Source organism: Lutra lutra, chromosome 13 (genome assembly GCF_902655055.1).
Source record: "Lutra lutra chromosome 13, mLutLut1.2, whole genome shotgun sequence".
In the NCBI taxonomy this organism is placed as follows: domain Eukaryota; kingdom Metazoa; phylum Chordata; class Mammalia; order Carnivora; family Mustelidae; genus Lutra; species Lutra lutra.
The window spans coordinates 20417957-20437045 of NC_062290.1; the positions used below are offsets into that span (position 1 = coordinate 20417957).

A 19089-nucleotide genomic window follows, 5' to 3' on the forward strand; every position below is an offset into this window, starting at 1 on the left:
GTGGGGGCCATTATCCCAAGGGCTGACTTTTTCATGTCACGTGTCAGGAATATTAATGTTGTTCATTATAAAAATCCTACTTCACTTTACACCTCTGCCTTTACCCACTACCTCTTTACTTACCCCTATCAATAAAGTAGGTAGGAGGTAAGGGAGGGGGGAGTGGGTATGAAAAAAAAATTCCAGGTTGTAATGTAGAGTTTTTTTCCCCTGTTTTTATTAGAAGTACTCCATCTGTCGCCATGCCCTAAAGTATTGGCTGGCAGGTATGGTCATTGTCATCCCTTCCCCAAAACATACATTAAAGACCTGTTACACATGTATCAGTGGTTTGTTAAGGTCTGTTTTCTCAGCAGGCTTTGTTGGACTTATGACTTGTATCGTTTCAGTCTCTTGTTGAAAACATTAACCTCAAGACTTTTCCTGAAAAATGCAAAAAATAATTTGATGATGAAAGTTAAGTAGGAAAGTGACTTAATGTATAGAATTTCATTTTAATGCCCCATCCATGCTTGTGTTCCTTAAATCACAGTGTTTAATTGAGATACAACTTACACATCACAAAATTCATTTGTTTAAAATGTATATATAATCCAGTGATTTTCAGTAAATATACAGAGTTGTGCAGCCATAATCACATTACAGGGTTGTTTTGTTTGTTTGTTTGTTTTTGTTTTTTTGGCTTTTTTTTTTTAAAGGTTTCTTTTTTAAAATTATAAATCTCAATAATTTAAAGAATAAATTATTGGGCTTTCCCCCTGCCCTTCCAAGTCCCAGTTAGAGGCCTCCCTCTCTCATCTTAGGCTTATTGATATATTCTCAGTAGCACTTTATTTGGTGATGGCTGGGAGGAAAAGTTCAGTCGGGGCCCCCATGTGATGGAGCAGCTTGAGCAGTAAACGGCCACAGGACTGTTGCTCTCTGCAGATTGACTGGGTCTGGAGTGGCTGTCACCACTTGTGGTGAGGTGGCAGAGGGGAGAAGCAGGAAGTGGGAGAGGAAATGAGCTGCAGGGTGGAGTGGGAGGAGAGGAACAGATGGGGAAGGGGAAAAAAGGGGAAGAGATGGCAGACGTAATGGGAAAACCATCAGGGTTCTAAGGAGATGTGAAAACTTGCTGTTTTCTGAGTCAGAGAGCTTAATTGTTCAAATTGGAAATGGAAAAAAAATGCCACCTTTGGGTCAGTTTTTGAGGATTTGGGGCTTCTTCGTCGAGTGTTCATTTTTTGTTTGAACCGTTTGCCTCTTCTTTCCTGGGGTGTGCTTCTTCTCGTGTTACTAGCACGGCTGAGTGAGCAGGGTCAGGGTGTTTCTGGTGCTTTCAGAACACACTGGGAGGAGGCATTCTTTGCCTTAGGGAACTTCAAATAGCAGATGATTCACAGTTGTAAGCAGAAATATAGGGAAGTAAAATCCTGAACTACAGGTAGAGTTCAGCTGTGGTGTTAGCCCATGGCCACTACCATGAAAGGAAACAAAGGAGCTGAATCATGACCTCCATTGTCATTTTAGCTTTTTAGCAAGAGTTTCTATAGGGACATCAGATGTCAATGTTCTGGTTCACTGCTGTGTTTCTGGTTTTCTCAGGAAATGCTCTTGATTTTAATGCTGAGCCAGAAAGATACCCTTTCTGCCCTCAGGCATCTTTGCCTGTCTTGGCAGTTGGGAGTCCAGGTTATGAAGCAAGAGTTGAACAATCTTCATGGTAGAAAGGCCTTAATAGCTGTATTTTCTGCATGTCCGTCTTACAGAACTGTTCTTTGAATACGTAATATAGAGGATATTTACTAATATGGAAATATTTCAGTAATATGCAGAAATTGGACACAGTAAGAACTTAAAAAGGCTTTTGTTGAATGATTGGATGCATGAGTGGAATGAATGATATGTGTGTTGGATGTGTGCTCATGTGTTCCTTTTGGCTTTCAGTTTCTTAAAGTTTTGAGCAGCCATTATTGAATGTTGGAAAGTAGAAGGTGGAAAATCCATTACCAGTTTCTGTCCATATACTCACTTTGAGTATTCAAAAAATCCCAGTCATCTTACATGTTGTCTTTTTCTCTGTTGTCCAAGTACTGCCATTTTACACTACTCTGACAACTAGATTGCTTTAAATCTAAACATGAACTCTGTATTTGTAGGTTAACATACTGGTTAGGGTAGCTTTAAGGAAGAACTGCTGTTACCAGTCACTGTATAGAATATGCGTCTCTGTTCCTTCTAATGTCTTTATAAATCTTGAGGACTTTTACTTTCTTCAAATAGAGAAGGAAATGAGTTATTTCACTTTGGGAAATATTTTAAAGAGTAAGAGAATGGTTGGAGATATCTAGAAAGACTTTCGGGGCACCTGGGTGGTTCAGTCCGCTAAGCTTCTGCCTTCAGGTCAGGATCTCATGGTCCTGATATCTGGGCTCCCTGCTCACTGCTCAGCAGGGAGTCTGCTTCTCCCTCTGCCTGTCCCCCTGCTCTTGTGCGTTCTTTTTCTCTCTCTCTCTCTCTTCTTTCTCTCAAATAAATAAAATCTTAAGAAAAGATGACTTTGGGATTGTTTTTTAAGCCCTTGTTTTAAAACTCTTAAAATTAAGAAAAAAAAGGTATCTACTTTAAAGTTCAGAGTTTATTAAAAGCTCAAAATGCAGTGATCCATTTGACATTTTTCTTTCTATTGTATTATAGGCACAAAATGTACATTTCTATTAGGAAATCAAGGGTGAAAACACCACATATGGATAACTAAAGTAGTTTTCTTTTCCACACTCCACACCCCCTCTGACCCTACACAATGGGAGGTAGCAATGTTGGTCACCCTAGTTAATCGCCGTTACTGTGTATATTTGAGAGTTTGTGAGTGTAATACCAGGTAGCTCAAGGGGAATCTCATGTATAAGTGATGGCTTAGTGTTTTGTGTCTATTAAGCAATGTGCTAGTACAGCTTCATATTCACCTCAAATCAGTGGAGAAAGTTAGCTACATTTCTCAACTAGGATCAGTCAAAACAAGTTTCTTCCTAGCCACACAGAGGAGTGCTTGTCTTATAGCACGGTCTTTTTGGCTCTTCATTCACTAAACCTAGTTGAAAAAAGTCCAAAGGAGGCCTTTTTTAGACTAAATCCGAGAATGTAGATACTAGAGTGTTCAAGTGTATTTAGTCGAGAATAATATTTATACTTGGGGGGGGGTGGTTGTGCACGCAGTGGTGTGTGTCCAGAAGTGAGTGAGTGCCTCCTTGCAGACACTTCTGTGCTACTTCCTTTTTAAAATATTACATAAATTATCGATACTCCATTCTTGCTTATTCTCTTTAGTACTGAATCCTGGATAGAGGGCGGGATTTTCCTATACTATCCACCCTAGTTTTTCCAGAGGATAAATAAATGAAACTTGTAGGTTTTAGTTTTCTATTGCACGTAAAAGAAACACCTGAAGTCCTTAGACTTTACTACTAGTGAAAGTTGTACATCTTTAATCTCTTTTAAATATACAGCCCTTCCTGACAGGAATTAAAGCCTTCTAGTGCTTACTGTAACAACAACAAGGAGAAATTTTAAAAATAAGTACTTCCAGGAAATATTTTCAGAATTTTTATGTAGTTGGCAGAGAAAAGGGGGTACAAAGAAAGCAGGTGGGGGTTGGGTAGTGTTGTCGTGTTTGTTAGTATTAGTGGAAGATGCTGGGCCACAGTGCACCACTGATATCCAAGTAAAATTTAAGCTGCTTCTACCAGTTGTAGGGGTGCAGTTGGATGCCCATTACTTCTCTGTGGTAGAGACCCAGATGTACCCTAGACATTTAGTCAGCGATTACCTGGGCTTTTGTTTGAAATATGGAGACCCCTAAATCCTGTTTTGCATGTAATTGAAGTTAGAGGACATGTTAGGAAAAGCTGTTCTTGACTGACTAGAAAGCAAATAATTGTATTCTGTTTCTGATCTTCATTTATAGCACCAGCAACAAGTGGTGCAGGCTGTGGAACGGGCCAAGCAGGTGACCATGGCCGAACTGAACGCCATCATTGGGGTACGTGGCCTTTCCATTTTAGCTCTGATCTTAGTGTGTGTCATCCGCTTGCTTGCTCTCTCTTTAAATTTTGTTCCATCAAAAGGGCAAAAGGCAATAGGGGACCACAAAGTGAAATTCAGCACTTCGCCTTCTGTCTCATGGTCTCATGTGAAATTGGATGGCTACCTCCAAAGCTTTGGATCACATTCTCACCAATTCCAGTTGACAAGTTCCCAGAAATTCTCCCCTCAGGAAACCAGATAGTTATTTTTCATATTTCTTTCCTTTGCAATCAGCTCCTGTTGCTGGCCTAGGCGTGGGGGGCGGGGAGGGGGGGGTGGAGATGGAGATTGCCCTGATGTAAAATGACCTGATTTCTTTGGTCTTTCCACAAATACAGAGTACCTTCATACCGTTTTTGGTGAAATAAAATGTACATTTTTGTATCTCCCAGCTACTCTTCCTCCTCTGTGATGAGTGGTTCTTCAGGGATAGTGTCCATTTGTAGTAGGAGTATACTAGATGAGAGGTGTACCTTTTGGCAAAATCGGTGGCCCAGTTAGGATATTCTTCATGGTGATGGTAGTATTAATGTTGCATGGAAATCCTGCTGGAACTCATAGGTTTGGGCAATCATTCCAACTCCCCTTAGATTTTTGTTCTCTCAGACGAAGGTAACAAGCAATAAAATACGGTGCTAAAACTTAAGGGATAATAAAGGTGAAAAATCTTAGCTGAAAAGAGCACAATATTACTTCTCTATTTATGCAGCTGGTACATGCAGTTCCTTAGATTATTGTAATGAAGACAATACAACTATACTTTTCTCTCTGCCCCCTCCCAAATACTTTCTTTTGTGTATAGATTATACACAAAAGTCTTTTCTCTTTTTTTCCTTCCTTCAGTGTATCAAACACACTTTGAAATGCTAATTATTCCATTTACTTTCATTAAAATTCAAATTGCTGAGTGAAGATGCGGATAAGGGTCGCCTGATAATCAATCTGAAGTGAAGATATTGCTTCAATTATGCCTCTGTCTTTTAACAAGGAAATCACAACTCTGGGATGACTGGCGGTGGTGGTGGAGCCGTAGTCTGATTGTGGCTTGTTTTTTAATGGGCTATTTTGAGCTCTGTTTTGTGGCCCTCTGACCACAAGAAAATACTGGTAGTAAATTGGAAGACATCAGAAATAGGAAGGGGCAACCTTTATTTCCTCAGAAGTGCGCCCTTGGAAAGAAGGCGGAATCAGAACCAGCCGTGTAGACTCATCTGTCGTACACTTCTACGCTCTAGGGATGAGGGAGAGATGAGAGATGAATACATTTCACAAGCAGTTTTTATTTCATAAAACTCCAGAAAATAGCAGCAGGTTATATATTTTTTTAAGTTGAAAAAGCTGTAATTTTGGAGTTAACTCTATGTGTCTATTCCAGCTGTGTTTGCTTGAAGCACTTGTGTTCGCGTTGGGATGTATTTTGGTTACCAGACCTCCCAAGGTCACCAGGGATAGAACCAGCATTTCTCACCCACCACACCACTGTCTGCTGTTGAAGGAGAGAATGTGTGCAGGAGGGCTGATAGGGGAGTGTGCTGGGTCATTTCTGGTTTATTAGTGTTCACTGTTTGTGTGAACAGCGAAAACACAAGTATCCATCCTACCTTAGGACTGGTTGGCAGCCGGTTCTCCGGGAAACAGAGGCTGTTTTGTTTCTTTTCCCAATCTTATTAGTTACTGTCTGCACAGTGGAGAGATTAATCTGAATCAAAACCCCATTGTTCTTTGTTGACTATTTCTTCAAAATAGGAGGGAAGATCTAAAACTCAGAACAGGATCCCTTCCCTTCACACATCAAGTATCTTTTCAATGCCGTTTCATATATCTATTTGATTCTACATACCTTGTTTTGGATGGGATGGCAGATTGCCTTTTCTCAGGGAAAGGGTGATGTATGAGACTGTTGTCAGGTTACTGACATATTGTGTATATATGGATTTAATTATTAAAATCTAGCAAGTTTAATTTTGTGACCTAAACAACTTAGTTGAAGAACTCACTCAGTAGAGTCACATACTATCAAAGCAGTGCTGTTGGGGATCTGGTGGGGGTTCCAGGTTATTGGGGTCTGAGCAGGAAATGGAGTCACTGTCACACACTCTTACTATTCTGAAAAACAGATTGCAGAGATAGAAAAACAAACCCAGCAGTTTTAGGGAGTCATAAACCAAATGAAAAAACTCCAACTCATGTGATACATCCCTACTCCTGCTTTTCTCTGGGGTGTGTGGTCTTTGTCTCTTTCAGCCCTGGTGATGCCTTCTGTCCAGTAGTTTTCAGTTATCACATGGTGGAATTTTCAGCGCATGCCCGCTCTTCTGTGTCCCCTTGAGCATGGCTGTGTTGTGAGGTGGTGCCATTTTGACTTGCTACCGAAAGTGATGAGGGACCAGTTTTAGATTTTTTTTTTTGTACTTGGTTTTGGGATTGGAGTCGGCCATGATTTTTTTCCACTGAGGGAAGGAAAATTTTCCTTCCAAGAGGCAAAGACCCATCTAAAGCCCCTGCAAACAGACCTTCATTTGTTTATCACTTACATATGTATCTGTTTTATATGTATGCACACCATGCAGACAAGCGCAAATGTTCCCAGATTTAATGAAATCTGATGAAGCACCTTTTTAACTCTGCAATATTATTCTACCTTCATTGGTAAATGAGCCAAACCAGTGATCCATGCAGTTTAAATGCAAAATGCTGAAGTGAGCCCGAAACCTGGAGAGGCGGCTTATTCTCTTGACAATAAGCTAGTTGTGTTTAATGGAATGAAGCACAGTTATAATGATTTCTTTCACAGGTCATGTTCAGTTTAAAACTGTTGATAGATTGAAATAAGTTAAATATCATTTATCTTTTATTTATAAGGAGAAAACCTAGGAAAATTCCTGTGTTGTATTCTACAGTCAATATTTTGTGTGGTGTCTTGAGTTGGTCATATCTCACATTTCCTTGAAGCTTTCCCGGAGTTCCCCCAAATGGGCTGAGGGAATGTTATGTATCTAGTTTGATCTTGTCATGTGTCCTACTAGCCACTGTGTTTTTAAATTAGAATCTCTGCGAGATCACACTGTTGGAACAGCACACAAATTGTAGTTTTAAATCAGTAATATGATCTAATTAGAAATGATGTTTTCATTTCCTGTATTATTAAATTGAGTCATCTGACTATCTTAAAATGCTTTTTAAATCCATTACACTATATAATCAGCACATGCTGTGTGAATGTGGTTATGCTTAATAAAGGAGACTGGCTTGGAACCTCATAAGAATTTCACTAAAGAAGGCACCATTAGGGGGAAAAAAAAGTTTTGTTAGTATGAACATTGGAAAAGAAAATGTTCGGCTTTTAAAAATAGAAAGTGGGGTTCCTTTGGATTTCCCTCCATGCTCTTTTTTAACCTAACTCTTTGATGGGGGAAAATGGTAGAAATATGCGTTAAAAAAAAAAAAAAGAAAAGAAAAGAAAAACCCTTAAAAAAAAATTCCTTAAGAACAGGTATGCCATGGTGTTTGTAGGAAAATGCAGTTTAGCACAAGAAATGCTGAACCTCAATTTTTAGCAGTGACATTTTAATGATAGGAAGTCTGCAAAATTATTTGCCATCAATTGTGAAGGCAATAACAAGCCTTGGTGGTTTTTCACACTCTCTGTGTTAAGTGCTTTCAGAATGACAGCGTAAACTGTGTTAGAGAACTCCAAGGAAGTAAAACTGATTAAAATGTTCATGCTTGAATGGTGCTGATGGAATAGTTCATTTGGACTTTCTCTACCTCCTGCAGCTCAAGCTGAAATATTAAAATTCAGTGGATTTAAATCTCTCTCCTCTCAGCTCAGGAAAAAAACATTACATTTTAATAGGTTTTAAACCCATAATTCATTGGTTTGGAGCAGCACTATTAAATCTATTTAAATATTACTTGTATTACTAAGGAAATGATTTAAATGACTTTGCCTTTACTATCCTATGTGTTTGAGTTAGTTTAAAAAAAGGAAGACAATACCTTGGGGGTTTTTTTCCTTCCTCTTAGTATTTTGTTTTATTGTCCTTGTCATATGATTGGGACTTAAATTATATACACACACAGAAACACACACACACACACACACACACACACAATTCCAGAGTGGCATTTTGGCTGAGGGTCTTGCGGTATGACAGTTTGAAAATGTACGTCCCTCTTTTTCCATGATAGATTTCAAAACTGCCATTTTAAGTTCCAGAGGCACGTAGATACACCATTGTGGTAGTGTTTCTTGTTGTCTTTGTAAACTAATCGGTCATTAGGCAAAATCTGGAAGATACAAATATGTAGGTATTTATAAAAATGTGTGTGTGTTCCTGCCTGTCCTATCACAGCTTCCAGTAACACAAAATTTGACATACAATTAAAAATACTTTATTTTTCTCAACAAAAGCGGAAAGATACTAAATATCCAAGAGCCACATTTTCATCCCACCTCTGTATTTGCTAATAAAGGGCTTGTCAGAGGTATTGTTAATTTTGCCATAGTTGTGCTTTTGTCCTCTTTTGGGCACAGGTATCCCCCCCCCCCCCCATGCTGAGGGAGTGGTGTCCCTCCTGGGCTACCGCATTCCCTCAGTTCCCTTACTCCCCTTGTCTGCCTTTCTCTCTGGCCCTGGCCAGTACAACTGCAGTGTTTCCCCAGGCCCAGCAACACCTGTCCTCAGCCACACGGTGAAGCTCTTGCATTTCCAGGTGCTCTTGGTGGGGAATCCACCCTTCACTTACCCCTGAGCGGTATGAAAGGGTCAGATATATACACCGACCCCCATGGGGTAATCTGGACACACAGGCAAACATCCGGGGAAGTGACCCCCACCCCCACCCCACTTCAGCCCCATTGGTGGGTGGGCAATTTTGAGATGCTTTTCTTCATTGCTCCACAAAGGGTCCCAACAGGACGGAGTTCCAGCTAGTGGCCCATGGTAGTCATTGACTCAGGGTTACATACCTTGTTCTCAATTTCCATTCTTCCCTGATTCACTGTCCCTAAGTCTCACTCCTGTCCTGGGATCACTTTTTAAAAATTACATGCAGCCAAAGCCCTGTCTCTCTCCTTTTGGACGAACTAGGAAACTCAGGATTTTACTTCATCAGCCCTAAGCCCTTCAGGGGCTTTCTGATATGGGTAGGCAGCTGTACTCAGGTGCTGGGATCATGGTGTGTTTTCGGACATGAGTTCTGCACATAAAACATTATTTCTTTAACAGCTTAGCTTTCAGATTCTTTTTTAAATAAATAGTTTTCCATAAATTTGTAGACGAGCTTCCCTTTCTTTTTCTTCTCCCAGCTGATATATAATATGGAATAAACTTAAAAACAAGCTGTGAAATAGATTTGGGTTTCATCAGAGATCGTTAACTCCACCTTTGTGACTGTCCTTACCAGACAGTGTGCCTGGAGTTGAAAGGCTTTATGAGACATGCTGGCCCCTGGCTGCACGTGGCTTGCAGGGATAAAGGCTGGGGGAGAGGGGCTGCTGTTCTGCAGTTTCAGGGCTCTGCTCACCTGCTCTCATAAGGACGATCAACTCGTGCGTGCATGGGAGCCAACGCTGTCTTCGTCATAAGTCTACACATTCCTCTATATGTTGGATGCCTGCCCCTCACTCTTTTTGTTTTGGTTTTAACAGATTCATTTATTGTGGATCAGGGGGCTACATTATTGATTGATGTAGTCATAATCTAATCTTTGTGCTACAATTTGATGAGGCGCTAAGAAGCAGTAATTTCCCTTCTCTCATAGCGAAGACTCTAATATATTTAAGTAATTTTTTTTTTTTTTTTTGGCTCTGTCTCCACTTTAGGACTCCCTAAGAAACCTGGGTAAAGAACAGGATTTCTAATTTGTATTTATGGTATATACTAGGTCAGATTCTGTTACATAGCTTTCTTAGAAGAAATTTCTAGAAGCTAGTCCGTTTTCCTTCCTTTCTTCCTCCCTCAATCTCTCCCTCCCTCCTCCCTCCCTTCCTTTCTTCCTCTCTCTTCTCTTTTCCCCTTTTCTCTTCCTCCCTCCCTCTCTTCTTCCCTTCATGTTGCCAACCTGAAGTGCTACTCTTTTTCTTTCTGTTGAGGAAGGAACCCTTCTCTCTCTCCTTCCGGCTAATAATGTGTATTTCCATAGCTCAAGGTAGAACTCAGCACAAAGTGTGACAAGAGTTTCAGAACATGTCTTGGTGGATGCATCTGACTTAGTAAAAGGCCTGTGGGCTTTGCGTTTCCACTACTAAGGAGATGTGGAGTTTCCCAGATCTGTGATCTGCCCTTCATTCACACCAGAGTACAGCAGGCCGAGCCTGTAGGGGTCTAGGGGTCTGGGTGTAAGAGTTAACACAGAAAAACCGGTTTCACTCAGGGCAGCTTGCAAACTTGCACTTTGTTATCCCTTTGGTTAGTGGTTTGTTTTGTTTTTTTTTTGCACCCCTTTTTCTGATTCTCTTATTGACCTCTTCCCCTTAGTGTCCCTATGCTGCAAGCAGCAGCAGTGCCCGTGTAGCTAGACCCTCTGCTTTGTGCCCTTCGAAGCTGGGAGGAAGGGAATGGGCAGGCTCCCCAGAACAACAGCTCAGGGGTTTAAGGACTTAGGCTAAAAGGACTGTTGGTGTGTGTTCTCCTCAAAGCTCCCTAGGAAATTAGTTTGGGAATCTTTTTTTTTTTTTTTTAAGATTTTATTTATTTATTTGAGAGGCAGAGATCACAAGTAAGCAGAGAGGCAGGCAGAGAGAGAGCGAAGCAGGCTCCCTGGCGAGCAGAGAGCCCGATGCGGGGCTCGATCCCAGCACCCTGGGATCATGACCCGAGCCGAAGGCAGAGGCTTTAACCCACTGAGCCACCCAGGTGCCCCAAGTTTGGGAATCTTTGATATAAAAATGCATTTATGATCTTAGGTGTTTTCCTAAGGTCCTTTGTGAAAAGGTTAGAACCTTTTATCGAATGGTTAAAAATGATGATTATATCTACTCCTTCATTCATGCAGCAAATATTTTAATACCTTCACCAAATCATATCAAAGGGGCACATTTTATGTTCTCTTTGAATGATATTTTTTTTTAAAGATTTTTATTTATTTATTTGACAGAGATCACAAGCAGGCAGAGAGGTAGGCAGAGAGAGAGGAAGGGAAGCAGGCTCCCTGCCAAGCAGAGAGCCCGATGCGGGGCTCGATCCCAGGACCCTGGGATCATGACCTGAGCCGAAGGCAGAGGCTTAACCCACTGAGCCACCCAGGCGCCCCTTGAATGATATTTTTAAACCTCTTCTAAAGTATATTCTGAAATGATCTTCAAATTACATTTGAATCATCTTTAAGGTTTTGGTAGTTGTAAGCTTTCTGGTTTTGCATTTTACTACACATAACCAACTTTTAATTTACACATTTTAATTTCAGTAAAACTTTAGTTTCCAAGGACAACAGAACAAAGAGAGACAGAAAACATAATAAAAATGAGGCATACATTTATGAATTTATATTTTTTATACTTGGTAGTAGGGATTAGCAAGAAATTCATTATTGATATTCTGTATACTTCAAAAAGAGGTATAATTTATATAAATTATAAATTTTATATTATAATAAAATATATAAAATATATTATAATAAGAATTATATAAATTTATATAAAGTGAAGTTGACCCTTCCTAGCATAGAGTACTATGAGTTTTGACAGCTGAATACAGTCATGTAAACTACCACCACTATGGAGAGAGAGAATATTTCTCTCTTGTCCTCCTCCCCAAATTCTCTTGTTCTGTATCATCAGTTTTTAACCCTACCCCAGCCCCTGGCACCTGCCCATGATTTTTTTTCTCCCAAAGTGAGCCTTTTGAAATGTCCTATAAATGGAATTAAACACCAATGCAGCCTTTTGAGTTTTCATCTTCATTTAGAGTAATGCATTTGAGGTTTGTCTGTGCTTACCTGTATTCCTGGTTCCTTTGTATGGCTGAACGATATTCTGTTGTAGGGTAGACTAGTGTGTTTACTTCTTGAAGGACAGTTGGGTTAGCTGTAGCTTTTTGTGATTGTGAACAAAGTCCTAGTAAATATTAATATACAGATTTGTATAAGTTTTTGTAAGTGAATATAAGATTTCCTTTCTCCTGGGTGATTACCTGGAAGTGGGATTGCCGAGTTACATGGTTAGTATATTTTGAAAGTAACTGACCTACTATTTTCCAGAGTAACCATATAGTTTTGTACTCTCACTAATACGCTCTGTGAGACAAACTTTACTCCAAGTCTTCAGCAGCAAGAGGAGTTGTAGGCTTTTCGAGTCATTAGCCATTTTCGATAGGTGGATGGTAGTACCCATGCATTTATGCATTTCTGTAACAGCTTGTTTCTTTCTCAACAACTTGTTGAGTGTCTGTCTTCTTTGGGAAGTTTCTGCTCATATCTTTGCCTCCCTATTTCCTTGAGTCAGTTATTTATTGTGAAGTTCCGAGAGTTTAAAAAGAAAATACTGGATGTAAGTCCTTTGTATGTTTTGCAAATATTTTCTCCCAATCAGTTATCATTCTTTAATCTTTTTTTAATAGTATCTTTTGAAGAGCAGAAATTTTTAACACTGAGGAAGTCGGATATATGAATTTTTTCTTCATGAGCCTTAACTTTTGGTGGTGTCTCTCAGTAATCTTTGTCTCACCCAAGACCATAAAGATGTTCTCCTAGCTTTTCTTCTAGAAGATGTATGTTGAGGCCTGTGATCCAGTTTGAGTTTACTTTGTTTGTGGTATGAGATGTAGATCTAGTTTCTTTCTTTCTCTCTTTCTTTCTTTAGGTGGACCTTTGATTTGATGGTTCCAGCACATTTGTTAAAGTAACTCTTTTCTCCTTTGAATTGCCTTTGCACCATTGTTGAAGATCTAATGGCTGTATGTATGTGGGTTCTCTTCTAGACCCTCTTCTGCTCCATTAAACTGAGTATCTGTTCTTTTGCCAATGACACACTGTCTTGATACCTGTAGCTTTCGTTATCAATATTCCCCATTCCGTTTTGTGCGTATTTTTTGCTGTTCTTGCTTTCTCTCTTTCCAGTACCTCTCAGAACTTGGGTCTTCATTGTCCGTGTCCTAAAGACTGGCTGATGGAAGAAGGGAAGGAAATACAAGCTCAATAAAAAACTTTCTAAAAATGGTCTCTATTCTGCCTCCAGACTGTTATGTCAAAGATGACTCCACTTCCTGTCTCCCTCCTCTGGTCTCCAGCCTCTCCTCATAGGGCTTCTTGTTTTACACATTTTTCTCTCTCTCCTTTATCCTACCTGATCTTCTGAAATACAACTTGGGTCCTATTGGTCCCCTGCTTAAAACTTGTCTCTGAGGGCTGCCAGTTTTACTTAGAATGAGACCTAAATATCTTACTGTGGCCTACAGATTTCTTCATGAGCTGAATCTTTGTGCACCTCTCTGACGTTATATACCACTCATTCTCTTCATTTGACTGTATTTCACCCACATTCCCACACTGGCCTCTGTCTTCTCTCCCTGGGTCACCCCAGGCTGCTTCTTGACTGAGAGTTTGTGCATCGGTGCTTTTGAAGGCCCACCCTCCATGTCCTGACGCTGTCTTCCTAGTGCTCCTTTAAGTCCCAGCTCATGTCTCTCCGGAGAAGGGACTTTCCTGATCAGTAGGCTTTAGTAGCTTGTTTACCCAGTTCCTTCTCTGCCATATTAGCCTGTTCTGTTTTTCTCATACCATTTATTTGTTCATGAATGCATCATACCGCCCTCACTAGCAAGTGAGATCTTGTTCACTTTTCCTGCTGTGGTGCTTAGAACAATGTGTAGCTCATCACATTCAATTAATACTTGTACAGTAAAGATTCAGTAACTATTTGTTCAATTAACATGCAGTAAGGGGCGCCTGGGTGGCTCAGTCATTAGGCGTCTGCCTTTGGCTCAGGTCACGATCCTGGGGTCCTGGGATCGAGCTCCACATTAGGTTCCTTGCTCCGCAGAAAGCCTGCTTCTCCCTCTACCACTTCCCCAGCTTGTGTTCTCTCTCTCACTGTGTCTCTCTCTGTCAGATAAATAAAGTCTTAAAAAAAAAATTTAAGAGGCGCCTGGGTGGCTCAGTGGGTTAAAGCCTCTGCCTTTGGCTCAGGTCATGATCCCACGGTCCTGGGATCGAGCCCCGCCTTGGGCTCTCTGCTTGGCAGGGAGCGTGCTTCCTCTTCTCTCTCTGCCTGCCTCTCTGCTTACTTGTGATCTCTCTCTCTCTCTCTGTGTCAAATAAATAAAATCTTAAAAAAAATTTTTTTTAAATACAGTAATTTATTATGTTTAATAAATATTTGTTAAATGAATAAATACTCCATTTTGAGCTATATTTGCCCCCCCTTCCCACCAGTGTACATACAGTTTTGAGAGGAAGTTTGGACTGGTACAAAATCCCCAATCCTGAGTGTCACAGTATGATCTTAGGAACTTCATTTAACAGTTTTCTCACCTGTAGGCTGCATGGCTTGAGCAGATAGCCACTAAAGTATTCTCACTTTCCTAACATTGTATGCGTTGTATGGTTTCTAAGCCTCTTTATGTTGGTAACTGTAGGGATTTTTATTTTAAAACTAGAGGGCCTTTTGTGTCACAGTTATTTCTCTTGATTTACATCCGTAGGCTTAGATGCTTTTCCCTGAACAGGTAAGTAAAAATAGCAAATGTTTATGCTTTGTTTTGTGTCAGTACTGCTTTTAATCTTCACATCAACCCCATGGTGGAAGCCTCTCCCAACTTTACAAAAATTGAAACCAAGGCTCTGAAGGGGTAAGTAGTTTTCTAAAGGCCACGCAGGGAGGAAGTGGCAGAACGGGGGTTCACACTTAGACCAACTTCAGAGCTCACACATTTAACCATTCTGTTACACTTGTCCCTTATTTGTTCCCTTGACTCTGTGTTCTTCTTTCTTTTATACTAGGATCAATAGTCTCTTTATCCCAAGACCCACTGTAGGATTGTCCAGTGTTTAGTGCGCAGGGCTGAGTGAGGGAAATGGAAATTGGGTGTGCCTGATGCACATACTAATTGGTTAGCCTGAGTAGTCTGAAGCGATTAGTTGCAAAAATCATCTGGCTACTTCTGACTCATACTGTGTTTCTCCCTGTCTGTTCTAACTTTCTCTCATATGTAAGAATCACAAGTTTTTATGAACACCACTTTTAAACCGAGGTCCTTGGTATTTTAAGTCTAGGCCCTTGGATCTTCTTGGATTTCATGCTTGGGTATTAGGCTGTCTGTTAGCTCCCTAAAATGTTGAAAAAATTATGGGTGGGTGAAAGAAATACGTACATTTTTGAGAGAAGAAATTTTAGACTTAGTTTCACAAAAGGTCCCATGACACAAAAAAGTTTGAGCCTGCGTTTTATGGCCATAGAACTGTGCTGGGTCTTGATGGGAAATAGTAAACATCCTGGTGGGATGTGTGCAGCTAGAAAGCAGTTGTCTGCAGCATTAAAAGGAGACATTGCTAGATAGTTGTTCAGAAATCTGGCGATCAGGAGTTTGTACTGAATTTATTTCTAAATATTGCCCAGGGGATGGGGGGAGTTCCTTGAGCTGTTGATGGTTTAAAAATAAAAAAAAAAAAGAACAAACAAAATAACCCAAAGCTATACTTGGTTCATATCATCATAGGTACTATGGAACATAAGTCAGCCATTTAAACATTTAAGCTTAACTGACAGTTCATGATAATGGCTGGTCAGGATGTTGTTTATATTAAGAGGAATTAACTGGAGCCAGGAGCTGCCTTCATATAGTTGTATTAAAAACAATACAGACAAGTCAGTATTCCTTCAGAAACTTCATTAGTTTTCTGTTTATACCAGCACGCTTTAAAGTTCTGGGGCACAATGGCAACTAAAAACTGGTCCCTGCCTCTTTGGTGTTCATGATCTCATGGGGAAAGATGGATCCAAAGATGGATAAATCATGTTAATATTAAATCATGATCAAGCACCAGGGTAGCGGTTACCCAGTGAAAGCAGATGTGTGAGGGTAAGCGGATTATAGGCAGCAGTGGCTGAAGAAGGGAACTTTGGTAGAGGAGGACCCTAGAGGGCCATTGGCCAGCCAAAGGAACATAAATAAGAATCTGTGGGGATTGCCAGTATATTTGGGGGAGTCCTATTTGAAATTATTTCATGGTCTTATGATAAACTGTTTACTTTTTTCCTGCTTTCCATTTTTCCATCTGGAGAAAGTCTTGTCCATTCTGCTTGTGAATAGCAGCTGTTTGGTGGGGTGCCATAATAAGCACACTGCAGTGGTCGCGCGGACCCAGTAAGCGATAGTGAACTCTAAGCCCTACACATAAACCCTGCAAGGAAGACTCAGAGGGGTACATTCACACACCCTCTTTAAGGCAGCTCCACAGCCGTTCTGTCCCTTGTGATTTTCATACATTATTTTCCCTTGGTAGATTTATAAAAAGGGGGAGAGTTTATCCAGGCACCCAGATTATCTTCTCCACGGGGCCAGTGCCACCGTGGCTCTGAAGCGGACTGGCAGTCATGTATTTTCCCCCCTGGGTAGTTCTGAGTTGACTATAAGCAATTTGTAGAACGATCTCTGCACGAATGAGTATCTGGGAGAAGGAACCGTTATAAGGGGAAGTTTAAGCTGCTGCCTACTTGGGTTAAAAGCTCAGAGATGGTTTGGGGTCTCTTTTAGCTAAGAGCTCCAGACTGGCCTGTGAGCAGAGATAGATGTCGAGGCAAGTTTTGTTGGTTGTTTCTTGCAAGCTGAGCCTGTCCCTCCTGCTGAGGAGGCTAACCCATCCAGGTGCTCTGTCCAGGCTTCCTTGCAGCTGGGCTGTGGACCAGTGACCCCGTCCAAGTCCCATGAGATGTAAGGAAACCCAGAAAAAGAAAATTTTCCTCTTTCTGCATATGAACCTGGTTGTGTGAGGATGAGTTAATGCTTGGAGCCATCTTGGTATGGAAATGGGACATGAGAGAGGCCATGAGAGCCAGAGAGATGTTGATACAAAACCTTGATATGGCCAGGTCATCCGACTAATCCTGGACTTGTTAAGTGAGAATTAAAAATATCTGTTACTTAGGCCACTTTGATTTGGGTATTCTATAACTTATGGAGGAACTGTCTTCCAGTGGGTATTTTGTAATGCTGTGGTGACTCCATATATACATCAGAATTGGAAACAATCTAAACCCGAACCAAACAATTCACGCAAGTGGACTCTCAGATATCTATACAGTGGCATACACTGTGCGGCTGTTAGGAGTGATGCAGTCAAAGCATTACTCAGGGATATGGGAGAAAGTTCGATACGCGTTAAAGAAGAACTTTAAACTGAAAGACAGCATCATGTTACTTGTGTTTTAAAATGCTTATGTATGATTGAAAAAATACAAGATGGACTTGATCATTACATTAGTTGTTTTTTTGGCTGGTAGGATTTTGCATGACTTAATTTCTTTATATACTGCTTGTTCCTTACACACATGATTTCTGATCTAAAGAAGTTATAACTTCTGTGAACTAAAAGTGCTCTATAAAAGTAAGGTATTTAGAAAAATTACAAAGCAACATTTGTATTTATAGGCCCATTCCTCCTCACGTCTGCCCCGTCTGAGTAAATAGTGCAGTCATCTACCCAGTGACTGGGAGGCCTGGTGTTAACAAAGTATCCTGAATTCCTTCCGTTATTCTCATGCCCTTCTTCCGTAGCCATGTCTTTTCACGCTGCCTCAACTTACCTTACCTTCAGTCCTTCTACTCTTTATGACTTGTACTGCCACAGCCCTAATCCAAGTCATCGTGCATTTTTGGTTTGAGCCCATATTACCTCCCAGCTGCTCTCGGTGTCTCTCCTTTCATCTGGGTCACTCTGCCAGTCTCACATAAGCATTCTGTATTTTAAACATTTTAAAATTATTTAATACTCTAGCTTGCAGTACTGACACTAGTCTTTATTTAAACCAGTGGAATAAATACTCAAAAATAGATCCATTCATATACATCAGAGGGGCATGTGTTCAGTGGGGGGGAGAGATGGCCACTAATAAGTACTGCTGAGGGGATAGTTGGTTATTCTTGCCGAAGAAAGGAAATTGGGTCCACCTATCTCCTCGTTTGCAGAAGTCAATCCAAAAAGCACACGAAAGACAGAACCTTAAAACTTTCAGGAAAAAAAAAGAATCTTTATCTTGGAGTAGAGAAGTTTTTTGTTTTTTTTTTTAAAGATTTTACTTATTTATTTGACAGACAGAAATCACAAGTAGGCAGAAAGGCAGGCACAGAGAGAGGGGGAGGCAGGCTCCCTGCCAAGCAGAGAGCCCGATGCGGGGCTCGATCCCAGAACCCTGGGATCTTGACCTGAGCCGCAGGCAGAGGCTTTAACCCACTGAGCCACCCAGGCACCCCGAGAAGTATTTTTTAATGGGTCACAGAAAGCTGAAACCATAAGAAAAAAGACTGATGATGTTACCTAGTTAAAATTACAAACACCTGTTCACCTAAAGGTGAAGTAAAGAAAGTGGAAACACAGGCCCCAGAAACGGAGAAAATACTGGCAACACATACAGCCAGCAAATGATTGCAATCCAGCTTCTGTCCATTAAGGACAAACTAAAAGTTTAATTTGAAAGAAAAAATAAAACTAGAAAAACTCACCACGGCCTAAAGCTCTCCTTATTCTTACGTGAAAGTCTAAATTCCTTTCTGTCCCTAATCTGATCCATATTTCTCTTCTCCCATACTTTCCCTTGCTCCCTGGGCTCCCACCAGACGTTCTTTTGCTCCGTTGGTCATCTCAGGGCCTTTCTGGTTCTGGGCCTTTGTGTACCTGTTTCTCTCTTGCCTGATTCCTTTCTCCCAGCACTCTGCAAGGTGCTCTTCTTCTTAACTTTCATGTCTTAGTTTAGAAATCATTTCCCTAGAGGGGCAGTCTCTTTTGATTCTTACGAAGGATTGCTTACCTCTTGGGGTCAGACCTCCCTAGTTAAGAAAGGCCCCCATGGGGCAGTGATGCCGTCAC

The 19089-nt window shown here is 40.7% G+C and overlaps 1 protein-coding gene across 13 annotated transcripts in view; it reads left to right on the forward strand.

The window, feature by feature from the left end:
• TLE4 (TLE family member 4, transcriptional corepressor) overlaps positions 1-19089 on the forward strand; it is a 143929-nt gene that overhangs the window by 45110 nt on the left and 79730 nt on the right. For 8 of the 13 annotated variants that reach the window (XM_047699616.1, XM_047699618.1, XM_047699612.1 and 5 more), the window contains one exon: positions 3947-4021. The exons of 4 other annotated variants lie outside the window; for them this stretch is intronic. In XM_047699616.1, coding sequence (XP_047555572.1) covers positions 3947-4021 — 75 coding nt within the window. Of the gene's footprint in view, positions 1-3946; positions 4022-12941; positions 12963-19089 lie in introns of those variants that run through there. One more of the 13 variants, XM_047699625.1, reaches the window with a different exon arrangement.